The sequence below is a fragment of the Melanerpes formicivorus genome, unplaced genomic scaffold (assembly GCF_026170545.1).
Source record: "Melanerpes formicivorus ecotype bairdi unplaced genomic scaffold, bMelFor1.0.p_v2 SCAF_34, whole genome shotgun sequence".
NCBI lineage: Eukaryota > Metazoa > Chordata > Aves > Piciformes > Picidae > Melanerpes > Melanerpes formicivorus.
The window spans coordinates 9,157,279-9,173,451 of NW_027142386.1; the positions used below are offsets into that span (position 1 = coordinate 9,157,279).

Genomic DNA, 16,173 nt, shown 5'->3' on the forward strand with positions numbered 1-16,173 from the left:
CAGCTTTGCAGCCTGCCAGCAGCAGTGCAAGCTGCAGGCTCTGCAGTGCTCTGCAGCCAAGCCAAGGCCTCCTCTGCTTTGTCCCCCCAGGGGCTGTGTCTCTGCACCCCCTCTGCGCTTCGATGTCCCTTGCCTGCGCTTCGGGGACGTCTCCTATGGTGAGTGTGGCCTGGCCTTGGAGCACAGCCCGAGGGCTCTGCAGCCCCAGAGTGCAGCCTCAGAGCCTCCAGCACTGGTGGCCCTCCAGAGCAGCCTTCAGGAGGTTCAAGCAGGGCTGCAGGCTGCCTGGGCAGGGCTTTGCCATCCTGAGGGCACAGAGGCCCAAAGGACTGGCAGAGCAGGGTCTTGTGGGGTCCCTGATGGTCTGATCAGCCCCAGGCTGCCAGTCCTTGGCAGCAGGATGGCTGTGAGAGCCCCAGCAGGGCCCAGGGGCTGGGACTGCAGGAGGAGGGAGTTGAAGCTCTGGCCCAGCCCATAGCTGCTGTGGGTCAATGTTGCCAGGCCTGGAGACCATTTCCCCCCTGAGCTGCAGGGTGAGATGTTGCTTGGTGCTGGGAGGGCCACTGGCTGTCAGTGCCAGGGAATGTGGCCAAGAAACAGCTCTGCCTCAGGCCCTGGTGTGCTCAGAGCCCTGGGCTCCTTCTCCTTGCCCAGCAGAGGCCCAGCTCTGCTGCCTGAGCACTGAGCTGCAGGTTCTGCTGCTTCAGCTCAGGCTCCCAGAAGGCTTTTCCCTGAGGGGCTCTCAGCTCTGCCTGGGAAGCCAGTTCTGGGCTGCCTGAAGAGCTGTGCTCAGCCTGGCCAGGATGCCTCTCTGTTTTCCTCCTGCTGAGGGACTTGGCTAAGAGAAGTGCTGGCCTTTGCTGAGCTGCAGCCTCCCCTCCCTCCATCCCTGCCCTGTCTCTTGGCTTCCTTGTGAGCAGACAAAGCCAGAGGGCTGCCAGCAGGCAGCAGCCTGGGATCCAAGAGGAGAAGAGTCCTCTCCAGCTGCTGGCCTGGAGAAGGCCTTTGCAGCTGCAGGCTCCTGGTGCTTGCTGTGCCCTGCTGGCCACCCTCTGCTGAGAGCAGCCTTGGCCTTCTTGGCCAGGAGGGCCCCTGGCTGCCCGATGGGGAACTTGTTGTCCCCCAGCAGTGCCAGCACAGAGCTGCTTGGCTTCCGCGGCAGCTGCAGCTCAGAGGGAAGAGAGCCAGAGGCCAAGGGCAGCCTGAGCATGTCAGGAGATTGCCTGCAGGAGGCAGAGGAGCTGTGTGCAGAGGTGCAGAACTGTGTCCTTTCTCCTAGGCTTCCCTCACAGCCTGTTCTGTCGCCTGACCAACACCTCCCTGGTGCCTGTGGCCTTCACCCTCCGTGTGCCCGGGGACGGTGTGGCAGAGCCCAGCGTGCCCAGCACTGCCCAGGTGCTGGACAACTCTCTGCCCTCCTGGAAGAAGAGAGCCAGGAGGTGCCTCAGGCCCTGTGAGTTCACCATCAGCCCTGGCAGAGGCACCATCCCTGCCCTGAGCTTCCAGGACATCCAGGTAGGGAGCAGTGGGGCCAGAGGGGCTTCAGCAGCTGGGGCTGAGGCTGCCCTGCTCTGGGAGAGGGCTTCAGTGCTGCTGGCTGGGAGGGGGAGGCCAGGCAGAGCCCTGCAGCAGGGCTGGGCTGTTGGGAGCTGTGCTGCTCTGGGACTTGCCTGAAGGAGCAGCCTTTGGAGCCTGCAGGCAGAAGCTGCAGCTCCTGCCCCCCAGGCTCCAGGCCAGAAGCCACTGCTGAGACTTTCAGAGCTGCTTAGGCTGATTCCTTGGCCTGCAGCTGGGCAGAGGAAGGCTGAGGGCAGCAGGAGGCTGTTGCAGGGAGAGATGTGGCTGGAGGAAGCAGTTAGCTTCTCTGCCTGCTCTTCTCCCTCCTGTGCTGTGGGCAGGATGAGTTGGATTCCCTGCAGTGCTCTGCAGGGGGACTGCAGAAGCTGTGGTGGCTGTGAGCTGAGCAGGTTCTGCTGGGCCAAGCTTCTGCAGCAGCTTCCCCCTGCACAGCTGGAGTGGTTCTGCTGGAGGCAGCAGCTCTGCCCTGCACTGCTGCTGTTCCCTGGCCATGCAGTGCTGAGTGGCAGCCTGCTGGGGCCTGCATTCCTCTCACCCATGGCCTGGGAGCTGCCACAGGCACTTCTGCAAGCAGCTCTTGCCAGCAGCCTTGTGGTGCTGCCAGGGCCTGTGCTCTGCAGATGGAGCAGCACCAGGGCCAAGGCCTCCCTTGCTTCCCATGGCCTGGGAATGGAAAGGCAGCAGCTGTGGGGGTGCTGAAGTGTTTGGGGCTTTGCTCTCCCCCCAGGTCACCCTGTGCTCCAACACCCAGGGCTTGTATGAGCTGGCTCTGGTGGTGGATGTGGATGGTGTGGGCCAGGAGCTGCTGGCACTGCCCCTCACAGCCAGGTACCAGCACTTTCCTTGCAGGGTCTCTTGGTGCATCCAGCCCCTTGCATGTGGTTTGCTGGCTCCAGCTCCACAGGAGGAGCCTTGCATCATGAGCTGGTTCTGCCCAGGCAGAGCTGGGAGCAGCAGGGCTTGCAGGCAGCCCCCTGGAGGAGCATCATCCCAGAATGGCCAGGCCTGGCCCTGAGCCTTTTCCTAAAGGACACAGCAATTCTATGGCTGCTTGGCACTGCCCCTCCCCTGGCACAGCCTGGGGCCATTTCTCTTGTGCTGTCACTCGTTCCTGGGGAGCAGAGCCCAAGCCCCAGCTGGCTCCAGCCTCCTTTCAGGGACATGTGGAGAGCCAGGAGGGCTCTGCTCTGCCTCCTTTGCTGCAGGCTAAACGCCGCCAGTTGCTCCCAGCAGCTCTGCTCCTGCCCAGCCCTGTTCTCCAGACCCTTCCCCAGCTGTGTTGCCCTTCTCTGGACCCGCTCCAGCCCCTCAAGGCCCTTCTTGGAGGGGCCCTAAACTGCTGCCAGGATGTGAGGGGTGGCCTCAGCAGTGCTGAGCCCAGGGGGCCGATCCCTGCCCTGCTCCTGCTGGCCACGGGGTTGCTGATCCAGGCCAGGCTGCTGGTGGCAATTTGCAGCCACTCTGCGCTAGGCAGCTGTGTTCTGCTCCCTTCCATGCCCCCTGAGGGGTCAAGCAGCCTCTCCTCTGCCAGTGTCTCCATTGCCTCTGGCCCTCTCTCTGCCCAGGTGTGTGGTTCCTGCTCTGCGAGTGCCCAAGCCCGTGGTGACCTTCGGCCGCTGCTACCTGCAGCTCCCTGCCCAGCAGCTGCTGCCCCTGGTGAACGACAGCGACCTGCCAGGCTGCTATGCACTGCTGCCTCAGGTTGGCATCACCCCCACCCACCTCCTGCCCCCAGGGCTCAGCCAGGCTGTGCTGGGGAGAAAAGGCCTTTGGGAGAGAGAGACCTTGATGCTTTCCAGTCCATCCTACAGGTTTGCTGGGAACAGGAACCCACTGTCTTGGTCTGGAGAGGGAAAGAGCCTCAGTTCTTGTGAATATTCCTGTGTTAGGAAATTAGAGGCACAGAGGAGGCCAAAATAGCAACAGCTAGGCTATGTAGTACACAAATAAAGTGGATGGATCAGAAGGGGAGAGAGAGAGAAAATAGGGAGAGAGAGAAGAGGAATTCTATTGGCACCCCCTCACCCCCCAAGACAGTTTGGGTCTGTGGAGGAAGGGTGCTGCAGCTTTGGCTGTAGAGGAGAGGTCATTGCTGTCCTCTGAGCAGCCTCTTCAGCTCCATGAGTTGTAGCAGGCACAACTTAGGACATGGAGAGAGGGTTCCTTTTGGTCTGCTTCTTCCAGGGTCTCTGTCATTTTCCCTCTCCTGGTATGCTCTCCGTTTTCCTTCAGAGCAGCATTGTCCTGCCTGCTGCCTTGGCCTCCTCCTGCCTTGGCTCCTCCTGCCTTGGCCTTCCCCTCTCTTGGCCTCCTCCTGCCTTGGCCTCCTCCTGCCTTGGCCTCCTCCTGCCTTGGCCTCCTCCTGTCTTGGCCTCCTCCTGCCTTGGCCTCCTCCTGCCTTGGCCTCCTCCTGCCTTGGCCTCCTCCTGCCTTGGCCTCCTCCTGCCTTGGCCTCCTCCTGCCTTGGCCTTCTCCTGAGCCAGTAGTTGCTCAGATCTGTGGAACAGCTTTTCAGAGGTGTGTGTTCCAGAGAGCAGGGATAGCAGTGGCCTCTGCCCGTTTCCAGGACAGCTGCAGTCTGCTTATCTCTGCACCTTCCTGAGAGGCATCCCAGTGGCTGCTCCCAATACACATCAGCTATTGCCTGGGCAAGCAGCAAAGGTGATTTTACCTTTGTTGAGTCCCATCAAGAGAGCCAAGATTCAGTCTCTCTCAGCTGCCCAAATGTAAGCTCAGGAAGCAGGGAAATGGGAACCTTCCTGAGGATCAACTTTAGGCAGCAATTGAGACAAATGTAGGCAGCTCTTTGGGAAGCAGTTTGCGCTCTGGCTCTGGGGTGCTGTCCTGCAGGAGAACTCAGAGGGTGGTGAGAAGCTGCTCTGCCAGCCCAAGCAGGGAGATTTGTGAGTGCAGCAGCTTTGGGACCCCCTGAGGATGCTGAGGCCATCCAAGTCTTGCCTTTCATTCTGTGCCTTCCTGCCAGGGATTTCAAACTCTTTGTGAGTTGCTGCTGTGGACACCTTAAGGGTTGACATTTTTCTACAAGTTCCCTCTGCAGTAACCTTTGATTGCCAGGATCAACCCAGGCTGGAGAGCAGCCCTGTGGAGAAGCCCCTGAGGATACTGAGGGCTGCCAAGCTGCTCCTGAGCTGGCATTGTGCAGTACCAGCCCAGAGCCAGCTGTGCCCTGGGCTGGTCCCCAGCAGTGGGCAGCAGGGGCAGGGAGGAGATTCTGCCCCTCTGCTGAGACCCCCCTGCAGTGCTGGGGCAGCTCTGGAGTCCTCAGCACATTCAGGGACTGGCTGGAGGAGGCCACAGCAATGCTGGGAGGCCTGGAAGCCCTCTGCTGTGAGGCCAGGCTGGGAGAGTTGGGGCTGTTGAGCCTGGAGAGGAGAAGGCTCCAGGGAGAGCTTCTGGTGGCTTTTCAGAGCCTGTTGGGAGAGGGGATGGCTTGAACTAAGAGAGGGAGATGTAGACTGGATAAGAGGAAGACATTTTTTCACTCTGAAGGGGGTGAGAGCCTGCCCAGGGTGCCCAGGGAGGTGAGAGATGCCCCTCCCTGGAACCTTTCCAGGCCAGGCTCTCAGGGGTGCTGAGCAGTCTGCTCCAGTTGCAGCTGTCCCTGCTCAGTGCAGGGGGCTTGGACTGGAGGAGCTTGAAAGATCCCTTTCAGCCCAGCCCCTTCTGTGCCCCTGCCCCTTCCAGAAGCACCAGGAGGATGCTGCTGTGCTGTACTCCAGCCCCGTGCCCTGTGGGATCATTCAGCCTCACAGCTCCGTGGAGGTGCCACTGAGCCTGGAGGCCCAGGTGCCAGGAGAGCAGCACACTCCTGCCCGTGTGGCCGTCTTTGGGCGTGCAGGACACCCCCTGGTGAGTGCTGGAGGGGCCTGCTCCGTGCCACAGGGCTTGCTGGAGCCTGAGGTGTACAAGGCTTCTTGCAGGGCAAAGGGGGCTTGTACCACAGGGATCCCTGGCACTGGGTGAGGGGGAGAGGAGAGGCAGCGTGGTGCCCTCTGGGAGGGTGATCAGAGTGTGTGCCACAGCAGTGCACTGGGGACAGGGCAGATGGGGGAAGGAGCCAGCACTGTCCCTGCCTCTCCTCCTCTGCTCTTAGGAGAGGAGCAGCAACTGCTGCTTCCTTGGGGGTCCTGGGGAGGAGCAGCCAGGGACAGCCCAGAGTGCTGCTGAAGCAAAGGCTGGCTCTGGAATGAGTGAGAAGGTGCTGCAGCAAAGGCATCCAGGTGCCACCTCCAGTGCTCTTTGCTGCTTCTGCAAGAACACTGCTTTGGCTCAAGAGACCAAAAGGCTGCTGGAGTGCTGCCATCAGCTCTGTTCCTCAGGTGGTGCCAGGATTACCCCAGAGCACAAAGCAGAGCAGCAGCTTCCATGATCTCTCCTCTGCAGAGCCAGCTTGGTGCCAGCTAGGGCTGCTGGTCAAGGGGTAGCTTTGGGAGTGTTCCAAAAGCTGCTGCCCAAGCCTGGCTGTGCAGCAGCAGAAGCCAGGGAGAGTGGTTTGGGGCAAGGCTGAGCAGCAGCAGGGCTGGGAGCAGGCACAGGGCAGAGGAAGGAGAGCTGCTGGAGAGACTGCAGCCTGGGCAGGCTGCTTTCTTTCCCCCTGACAACAGCAGCTTGTGGCTTTCAGCTGGGGTCCCTCCAGAGCCCACCCTTGCTGCAGGCCTCCTGCTTCAGGCTTCCAACACTGCCAACTTCCAGCAGGCAGAGCTCTCCCCCATCCAGGAGCAGCCTCAGAGCTGTCTGACCCTTGCCAGCTTTCCCCATGGTGTTTTTCCTCTCTCCTCCCTGGAGCAGAAGGTCTCTTTGGTGAGCACTGGAGAGGGCCCAGTTGTCTCTGTGCAGCCCAGCCAGCTCGATTTTGGCAGCATCCAAGTTCTGCAGGAGGCCTCCCGGTGTCTGCAGCTCTGCAATCAGAGCCCCATCCCTGCAGCCTTCCAGGCAGAGGTGGTGAGTATCTGGAGAGGCTTCCAGTGGCAATGGCTGCTCTGTGGCCACCCGGGGCTCAGTTCTCCTCTGGAGCCTTTCCAGCTGGCTGCCTGAGAGAGCAAGCAAGATCTTCCACCCCCAGGTGGCCAGAGGAGCCTGGCTGTGGGGGCAGGTTCAGCTGGGGCAGCCCTCAGGAGCCCAGAGCTTGAGGAGATGTTTGAGCAGCAGTGAGCCTGGAGCCTGTTTCCAAGCTCCCCCTTTCCTTTGTGGAAGGTCTCTGGCTGTGAGAGTCATGGGTTTGGAGCTCTGGGATCACAGAATGCCTTGGGGTGGAAAAGACCTTTCAGATCCTCCAGGCCAAGCCTCAGCCCAGCACTGCCAGCTCAGCACTGAACCGTGGCCCTCAGCACCACAGCTCCAAGGCTTTGAAATCCCTCCAGGGATGGGGACTCTACCCCTGCCTAGGGCAGCCTGGGCCAGGCCTTGGCAGCCCTCAAGGGAAGGAATTGTTGCTCATGGCCACCCTCAACCTGCCCTGCTGCAACTGGAGGCCATTGCCTCTTGTCCTGTCGCTTGTACCTGGGAGGAGAGACTGAACCCCACCTGGCTCCAGCCTCCTTTCAGGGAGGTGTAGAGAGCCAGAAGGTCTCCCCTCAGCCTCCTTTTCTCCAGGCTGAGCAATGCCAGGTCCTTCAGCTTTGAACTGAGGACAGGGCTTTGAGCAAGCTGCTTTAGTTGAAGCTGTCCCTGCCCAGGTCAGGGGCTTGGAACTAGTTGAAGGTCCCTTCCATGCCAAAGCATTCTGTGACTCTCTGATCTTCTCCCTGGGATTTGCTGGAGGAAAGTCAACTTCTTGCAGCTTGTCAGTGCTTAAAGAGGCCTCTAAGAAAGCTGGGGACAGACTGTTGACTAGGACTTGTAGTGAGAGGCCAAGAGGGCTAGTTGGAAACTCCAAGAGGGAGATTTCTAGCAGCTGTCCTGTGAGAGCTCAGGGCTGCCAGGCTGGAAACTCCAGCTGCCTTCCCCTGGCTCCTGCCCAATGCAATGTACTTGGCTCGTGCCCAGCCTGCCAGCACCTTGCTGCCTCCTGTTCCAAAGGGCAAAACCTCTCCAGGGATGCTGCAGGGTTTGGGCTGAGCAGGGCCTGTTGTCCCAAGCACAGCCCTGAAATGTGGAGCATGTCCCACTGCCCCCATGCTGGAGCCTTGGGAGCTGCAGATCTGCATGCCAGTGCATTTCCTGCTGGCCAGGGAGCACTCCCTGCAAGGAGGCTGGAGGAGGAAACAACCTTCTCTTGAGGCCGAGTGTCTCTGGGGCTGGTGAGGTGGTGGCTAATGAGGGGAGTCTGTGAGAGGAGGGTGGCACAGGGGGGGTGTCAGCTCCTGCAGAGGTGCTGCTTGCAGCCCCCCTAGCTCAGCTGCAGGCAAAGGAAGCCCTTCTGGTTTGTTGCCCTCACATCCTTGCTCCTCCAGCCCACAAGAGACCGAGGGCTGTGGCTCCTGGCCTCAGCTGGGCTCTGCCTTGTCTTGCAGGCTGGCAGAGGCTGGTGCTGGAGGGTTGAGCCCAGCCGAGGAGTGATCCCCCCCGAGGGCCAGGTGTCTGTGTCTGTCACAGCCCAGCTGGACGACACGGGGCAGTTCCAGGCCGAGGTGCAGCTGCTGGTGGAGCACAGCCGTGGCTCCGGCATCCCCGTGCGGGCGCTCGGCGTCGGCAGCACCATCGTCCTCGACAGGCCCTTGGCTCCGCAGCTCAGCCTGGGCACTCGCTTCAGGTAGGTGTCCCTCAGCTCCTGCTGCTGCCGGGGGCTCAGCCAGGAGAAGCTCCTGGCTCTTCCAGGGCAGCCCCAGGGCTTCTTCAGGCTGAAGCCCAGCAGGAGCAGGGCAGGGCTTGTGCCCTGTGCTGGGCACCGCTGAGGATACAGTCGGAGCCCTGGGCTCAGGTTTGGGCTCCTCGCTCCAGGAAGGGCAGTGAGGGGCTGGAGCGTGTCCAGGGAAGGGCAAGAAAGCTGGGGAAGGCTCTGGAGAACAGGGCTGGGGAGGAGCAGCTGAGGGAACTGGGGGTGAAGAGGAGGCTGAGGGGAGACCTCAGTGCTGTCTACAAGAGCCTGGAAGGAGGCTGGAGCCAGGTGGGGGTTGGGCTCTTCTCCCAAGGAACAAGGGATAGGAGGAGAGAAGATGGCCTCAGGTTGCTCCAGGGGAGGTTTAGGTTGGACATGAGGAACAAATTCTTCCCCTAAGGGACAAGGCCTGGCCCAGGCTGCCCAGGGCAGTGCTGGAGTCCCCATCCCTGGAGGGGTTTCCTGGAGCAAAGGGTGGCCATGTCTGCCCAGCTGCACTGGGGCTTTCTTTCCAGGAAGGAACTTCCATTCCCATGGGACATTCCCTTGGGTTTCTGTCTGGCTCTGGTTGTTCATCTCTGGCTGTGGCTCTGTTTCCTCAGCAGCCAGAGCTGGGCTGGCTGCCCTGCTCCTCTCAGCCACACTCCTGCTGATCCATGTTCTTAGGCTCAGTGCTCTGTCTCAAACACAAGCCCAGCTGCTCTGGTCAGCAGAGGCTGATGAGGGTTGGATGCTTCCTAAAGGATGGAGGCATGAAAGGGATGCCAGGGCCCCCCACCAGCGAAGCCAGTGGTGCCCTGACCACCAGATAGGATCCTAGAATGGTTTGGTTTGGAAGGGATCATCTGGTTCCAACCCTCCTGCCACGGGTGGGCCCTGAGGAGTCCACACCCTGCAGCTCCCCGCTGGCATCTGCAGAGGAAGCCAACTGAGGCAGCAGCTGCCCAGGGGAAGCTGCAGTGGCCTGGAGCTGTTCCTCCATCTGCTTAGTATCACAGGATCAGTCAGGGTTGGAAAGGACCACAGGGATCAGCCAGTTCCAACCCCCCTGCCATGGGCAGGGACACCCCACACTAGATCAGCCTGGCCAGAGCCTCATCCAGCCTGGCCTTAAACACCTCCAGGGACAGGGCCCCAACCACCTCCCTGCACAACCCATTCCAGGGCTTCACCACTCTCATGGGGAAGAACTTCCTCCTCCCCTCCAGCCTGAATCTCCCCACCTCCAGCTTCATTCCATTCCCCCTAGTCCTAGCACTGCCTGAGATCCTGAGCAGTCCCTCCCCAGCCTTCCTGTAGCCCCCTTCAGATCCTGGAAGGCCACAATGAGGTCACCTGGGAGCCTTCTCTTCTGCAGACTGAACAGCCCCAACTCCTTCAGTCTGTCCCCATAGGAGAGGTGCTCCAGCCCTCTGCTCATCCTCGTGGCCCTTCCCTGGACACCTTCCAGCACCTCCAGATCCCTCTTGTCATAGGGGCTTGCAGCCAGGTCAGGCCAGCTCAGGGTCTGATCCAGCCTGACCCTCAGGCAGCCCTTTGCTAAAACTCTGCTGAGTGTGAAGCAGCAGGGGCTGGTGCTGCTCTGCCCACAGCAGCTGAGAGGATGTGCTTCAGGAAGCTTTCCCTGGCTGGGCACAACCAGAGCTGCTGCTGGGTGGGGAGAAGCTCAGGGGTAGGCAAGGGCTGGCTCCCGCTGAAGGTTTGAGCTAGGTCAGCAGTTCAGAGGTGGTTCCATTGCCAGCTGTGTGGTCAGACAGCAGCAGCAGCAGCTGGGTGAGTGCTGGGCAGTAGCAGCTCTCCTGATCTTTTCCATCTCTGCTCCTCTTGCAGCCTGGCTCCCTGCTGTTACAGCTTCAGGGTCACCAACCGAGGCCGCCGCACCCAGCGGCTCCGCTGGACCGTGGGAGGTTGCTCCCCGCCTGGCCAGCGCCGTTGGCTGCCTTCCCTCAGCAGCACCAAGGGCAAAGCTTCCTCCCAGGGCCCCCCTGCTGCCTGCCCTGTGTTTCAGCTTCGGCCCAAGAGGATGGAGCTGAGGCCAGGCCAAACGATGGAGGTGATGCTGGAAGGCTTCTCCAGCACTCCCCAGGTGAGGTCCCTCACAAGGGCTGAGCCTTCCCCATCAGATCACCTCCCCTGGGACTTGTCCTGCAGCCCCCTGGCACTGGCCTGAGAATGTGAGCAAGAGAGTGTTTGAAGGCCACAGGTTCCCCCTGGCAGAGTCCTCTGCTTTCCTTGCTGGCCACCATCTGTGGCTGGGGCTGCTCTGTGTTCCATCCTGCAGCACTTGCTGCTACCAAAGCAGGGGCTGAAGGCAGCTGCTGCTGTGGCAGGTGCCAAGGTGCCAGGTGCTGAGGCAGGAGGGAAAGGCAGAGAGAAGAAGTGACTCACAGCCTGGGAGCAGAGGCAGAAAGGAAGGCAGGAGGGCAGGTTTCCTGTGTCTGGGGGAAGCCAGCAGGGCAGGCAGTGGCTGGAGCTGCAGCATTTCTCCTCTGCAGACAAAGATGGGCAGAGGCCTTGTCTGGCACCAAGTGCTGGAGGAGAGGAAGGAGCCCAGTGCCAGCTCTGCTGATCAGGGATGTTCATCCCCATGGCACCACTGCAACTGGCAGCTTAACTTGCTTTCCTGGGAACAGTGACACTTGCCCCAGGCTCCCAGCCAGCCCTGCTGTGCCAAGGGCAGCCAGGTCTTGCCAGCACCCTTGGATGGGTGGCTGGGCCTCCTCCTGCCTGGAGCCTTCTGCCAGGGGAATGCAGCTCTGCAGAGGAGCTGCAGCCTGATGTGCACTGCTGAGCTCCAGCAGCACAGAGGTTGAAGTGGAGAGGGCTTGGACTGGATGACCTTGAATGGTCCCTGCCAAGCCAAGGCAAGCCATGAGATGATTCTCTGTGGAACAGCTCTAGAGGAAGCTCCTGCTGATGTTCATGTTTTGAAGGGTGTTCTAAAGGCTTGCCTCAAGAGTGGCTTGAAGAAGACTTCGTTGCTCACCTGGGTGGCTGTATTGGGGCTGTCCCCATGCAGTTCTGAGCCCAAAGGTTTTGCTGAGGAGGAGCAAAAGGCACCAAGCTGTTGAGTGCAGTGGTGAGAATGTCTCCCTGGAAAGCTGGCAGGGGCTCTGTGCAGCCAGCTGTGCCTGCCTGGCCCTGCAGTCAGAGCCAAGAGCTCTGGGAGGAGTTGGGTTGTGGTGCTGTAGCAGAGGAAAGAGCGAGCAGTGGAGAAGTGATCCCAGGAGCTGTCCAGAGCAAGGCTTGGCTGTGAGCCCATCCAGCTTGAGAGAGGACTTTGCTGGGACATGCAAGGCAGCTCTGTCCTGGGGAGGTCTCTTTTCAAAGCAGCTCTGGGAAGGAGGGCAGGAGGCATCCTAGTGGGGAGTGATCCCTCCTTGACCTGAAGGCATCTGCCTGTGGGGGGGTTCCTGTGGGTCACAGAATCCCAGCATGGGGGAGGTTGGAAGGGACCTCTGGGGATCATCCAGCCCAATCCCCCTGCTACAGCAGGGGCACCCACAGCAGGTTGGCCAGGTTGCCAGTGTCCAGGGGGTGTTTGGAGTCTCTGCAGAGAAGGAGACTCCACAACCTCTCTGGGCAGGCTGCTCCAGGCCTCAGCAGCCTCGCTGAGAAGAATTTTCTCTTCCTGCTCAGATGGAGCTTCCTGGCTTCCAGTTTGTGCCCCTTGTCCTGTCACAGGCTCCATCCTCTTGCCCCTCACCCTTTAGCTCTTGCTGAGCATGAAGAAGATCTGCTCTGGGGCTGCTCTTCTTTTTGAGGGGGTTGGACTAGAAGACCTTTGGAGGTCCCTTCCAGCTCAGAGCCTTCTGTGCTTCTGTGTGATTCTGTGATGCTCCAGGCTCAGCAGCTCCAGCTCTCAGCCTTTCCTCCTCAGAGAGGTGCTCCAGGCTCCTCAGCATCTTTGTAGTCTTCACTGGGCTCTCTTCAGTAGTTCCCTGACTACTTTGAACTGGGCAGCCCCAAACTGGACCCAGCTGTGGCCTCAGCAGGGCAGGATGGAGGGGGAGGAGAGCCTGCTGGCCACAGTCTCCTTGAGGAATCCTCTTGGCCTTCTTGGACACAAGGGCAGCTTGCTGGCTCGTGGGCAACTTGCTCTCCAGCAGCACTCCCAGGTCCCTGTCTGCAGAGCTGCAAGCTCCCAGCAGGCCAAGGCCTCAGCTGTGCTGGGGCAGGGGTTGTTCCTCCTCAGGAATCATTTCCACTGAGCTTCCAAGGCAGAGCTGACTGCCCTTGGCCTTTCTGTCTCCTGTTTTTCTGCCCAGTTCCATCTCCATCTTCATTCCATCAGCTCCTCCAGCTTTCTGTAGCACTGTGCTCAGCACTGGGGCACATCAAAGGAAGAACCCTTTGGGGCAGGGATTGTCCCTGGCAGCACAAGCCTCCCCAGAGCTGTTTGTGGCTGTTGGCTGCAGCCTGATGGCCACTGGAGTGCAGGAGAAAGGGGATGCAGCACAAGCTGTGGAGGGCAAGGGGAAACCAGCAGTGAGGGGGGCAGTGGCAGGGCCGTGGCTGGTGGCTGGCAGATGCAGGCTGTCCTCTGGCCACCCTGCTGGCAGCCCCCATGTGCCCTGTGGCTTCTCCTGCAGGCGGTGAGGGAGCAGCTGCTGTGCCAGGCCGCGGTGGGCAGCGAGGCCAGGAGCACCCAGATCCTGCAGGTGGAGCTCAGCTGCCAATTCATTGCTCCTGCCCTGCAGATGTCCTCCACAGCAATCACTTTCCAGGTGGAGAAGGTGAGTGTCTGGCTGGCATCCTGGCCCTGGACCTGCTGGCTGGAAGCTGTGGCTGTGCTTGGCTTCAAAGGAGGAGGGAAGAGAGCTGCTCTGAGTCCCCAGGGCTTTGGCTGTTGACTGCAGCAGGACCAAGCTTTTGCTGTTAGCACTGAGCTCATTCTTTGCTGCCCTGGGGCTGGCAACAGCCTCAGCAGCACTGCTTTGCTCTTGTTGGTGTGGCACCACTGAGGAGAGTGGCCCCAAGCTCTTGTCCCCCACCCTGTAGCTCTTGCTGAGCACTGATCAGATGCCCTCTGGGGCTGCTCTTCTCCAGGATCAAGAGCCCCAGGGCTCTCAGCTCCTCCCAGAGCTGCTCCAGGCCCCTGAGCATCTTGGCACTGTAGCAGGGGCAGCAGGAGCCTGGAGGTTGCTGGCTGGCTGTGCATACTCAAAGCCAGCCTTAGGCTCCTGCAGGCTCTCTGCTGCATCCTGCTTGCTTGTCTCCTCTGCCCAGCACCCCTGGCCTTAGGAGGCTCCTAGAGGCATGAGTGTAGGTGACTGGAACTCCTCTTGTGCTGCTGTCCCCAGGAGAGGACAGGCCACTGCAATCAGATGGGCTGGATCTCTTAGCAGCAGCTGCCTCCTCTCAGGGGCCTGTTCCCTGCACATTCCTGAGGCTGTTCCCCCTGGGCAATGCTGTGGTTTGCAGCCAGCAGCAGCATCTGCTGTGCTTGGAGAAAGCCCTTCCAGAAGGGGAGCAACCTATCCAAAGAGTCCAGAGGAGCTGTTGGGAGCTCTGGGGGCTGAAGGGTTTGGAAAGGCAGCGGATGGGGAAGGAGGGCCCTGGGCACTTGGGGGTGAGTGATGCTTCTCTCCTGTGCTTGCAGCAAGCAGGGGATGTCCTAACTCCTCTGGCCCAGCCTCTGGCTCTGAAGAACATCTGCCCCCTGCCCCTCAGCATGGTTCTGGCCTTAGGGCAGCCCTTCTCTCTCTGTGATGTGGAGCAGCAGCCCCTGCCTGCAGATGCTCAGGTGAGCAGCCCTGGGCCTTGCTGCTGCTGGAGTGTGAAGAGGGAGCAGTGTGGTGGTGTGCTCCTGCTGGGAGGGCCTCCAGGAGAGAAGCTTCTGCAGAGCCAGCAGTGAGCCTGAGCTGAACCAGCTTGGAAATGAGTTGCTGGAGGAAACAAGGCATCATCTGGCTTGGGAAGAGAGCCATGGGATGGTTTGGGCTGGAAGAGACCTTTCAGATCATCAAGGCCAACTGTGAACTTCTCACTGCCAGCTCACTGCTAGATCATGGCCCTCAGCAGCAGATCTCCATGCCTTTGCACTCCCTCCAGGGATGGGGACTCACCACTGCCCTGGGCAGGCCTGGGCTAGGCCTTGACAGCCCTTGTGAGGAAGAAATTGTTCCTCGTGTCCAACCTAAACCTCCCCAGGGGCAGCTTGAGGCCCTTTCCTCTTGCCCTGTGGCTTGTTCCTTGCTTGCTCCTTGCTCCAACCTCCTTCAGAGTCCTGGCTCTAGGAGATGAAGAGAAGGGATCAAACAACTTGTGGGCAAGCCATCTAGTGAAGCTGTCTCCTGGAAGCCATCCCAGCAGCCCTCCTCAGCTGCCTGTCTGCTCCTCAGGAGCAGCTTGCTGCCTTCAAGGGCAGCCCTGCCTTTGAGAAGGCTGAGGGTGCTCCTCCAGCCACTGCCTGCCCCCTGTGCCAGCGGCAGGTGCTGGGCACAGGCTCTGCCAGGCACGTGGTGATGTGGGCATGGGCACCACTCCTGTGCAGCCCTGGCAGGGGGGTTGGACTGATGACCTTTTGAGGCCCCTTCCAAGTCCTAACCTTCTGTGCTTCTGTGCCGGTGCTCAGCCCTCCCAGGCCCAGGCTGCAGTGCTGGGAGGAGCAGAGAGTGCAAACGGCCTTGGCCTGCCAGGGTGCTGCTCTGGGGGGGGCTTTGGTGCCTCTGCAGAAGCCTGAGCTGGGCTGGGCCAGCAGTGGGGTGGGGCTGGCACAGGCAGGCCCTGCTGGAGCCACACTTGGGGCACTGCCATGGTTGTGAGCCCTGGGGATGGCCTCCCACGGGTGCTGGATGCTCTTCCTCTCCTTGCAGCCCATGAAGCTGGAGGCAGGGCAGGAGCTTCCCCTCTGCATCAGCTTTAACCCTGCTCATGAAGAGGGTTTGCACTCCTGGCAAGTGGAGCAGGCTCTGAGGATCCAGTTCCTGGAGCACCCTCATGAGGAGCAGGTCCTGCTGCGGGGAGAAGTCTGCTGCCCCAGCCTGCACTTCCAGAGCATGGCTGTGGACTTTGGCTGCATCCTGAATGACACTGGAGCTGTGCAGAGCCTGGAGATGACCAACTGCAGCCAGCTGCCTGTCTCCTACTGCTGGCAGCTGCTGCCAGCCAGCCAGGGCAGCCAGCTGAGGTATGGCCACCTCTGCCCTCTCCTTGCAGCTCTTCTGCTTCCTGCTGTCCTGCTTGTGCTTTGCAGAGACCAAGGTGGTTTCCCTGGGCTCTGGCCAACTGCTTTCCCCTTGGCCTGGCAGGAACAAGCCCTCCAGCTGTGGCCAGGCTGGGTGCTCAGCTGTCCTCCAGCACTCTGGGGATGGGCAGGGGACTGTTCTGCAGCCCAGCCAAGACTAGAAGACATTGCCAACACTTTTCCTGCAGCCCATGACCTCGGAGTCCTGCTTTGTCCCTGGAGCTCCAAAGCCCTGCTTGGGCCCTGGGACAAGCAGATACAAGTTGGGAGCTCTCTGCCTTCCCTGCCAGCCCCAGTTGTTGTCAGTTCAGTACTAAGAACCTCCACTGCCCCCACAACAGTGTGTCCAGTGCTGGCTCCCCGGCTCAGGAGAGCCAGGGACCTACTGCAGAGAGTCCCAGGGAGGCTCCAAAGATGCTGGAGGGGGCCTGGAGCAGCTCTCTGAGGAGGAAAGGCTGAGAGCCCTGGGGCTGAGAGCCTGGAGAAGAGCAGCCCCAGAGGATCTGATCAATGCTCAGCAAGAGATACAAGGTTGGGGGCAAGAGGATGGGGCAAGAGGATGGTGCTGGGCTCTTAGTAGTGGTGTCCAGTGACAGGACAAGGGCCTGCTGAAGCCTGGAGCTTCCAT

The 16,173-nt window shown here is 60.6% G+C and overlaps 1 protein-coding gene across 1 annotated transcript in view; it reads left to right on the forward strand.

Annotated features, from left to right (window-relative positions):
- Positions 1–16,173, forward strand: part of LOC137450037 (hydrocephalus-inducing protein homolog) — a 65,444-nt gene that overhangs the window by 12,247 nt on the left and 37,024 nt on the right. The window contains exons 11-21 of the mRNA XM_068156166.1: positions 91–158; positions 1,280–1,515; positions 2,306–2,406; positions 3,144–3,279; positions 5,284–5,448; positions 6,388–6,540; positions 8,052–8,290; positions 10,187–10,442; positions 12,949–13,092; positions 13,959–14,102; positions 15,175–15,438. Of these exons, the coding sequence (XP_068012267.1) occupies positions 91–158; positions 1,280–1,515; positions 2,306–2,406; positions 3,144–3,279; positions 5,284–5,448; positions 6,388–6,540; positions 8,052–8,290; positions 10,187–10,442; positions 12,949–13,092; positions 13,959–14,102; positions 15,175–15,438 (1,906 nt within the window). The remainder of the gene's footprint in view (positions 1–90; positions 159–1,279; positions 1,516–2,305; positions 2,407–3,143; positions 3,280–5,283; positions 5,449–6,387; positions 6,541–8,051; positions 8,291–10,186; positions 10,443–12,948; positions 13,093–13,958; positions 14,103–15,174; positions 15,439–16,173) is intronic.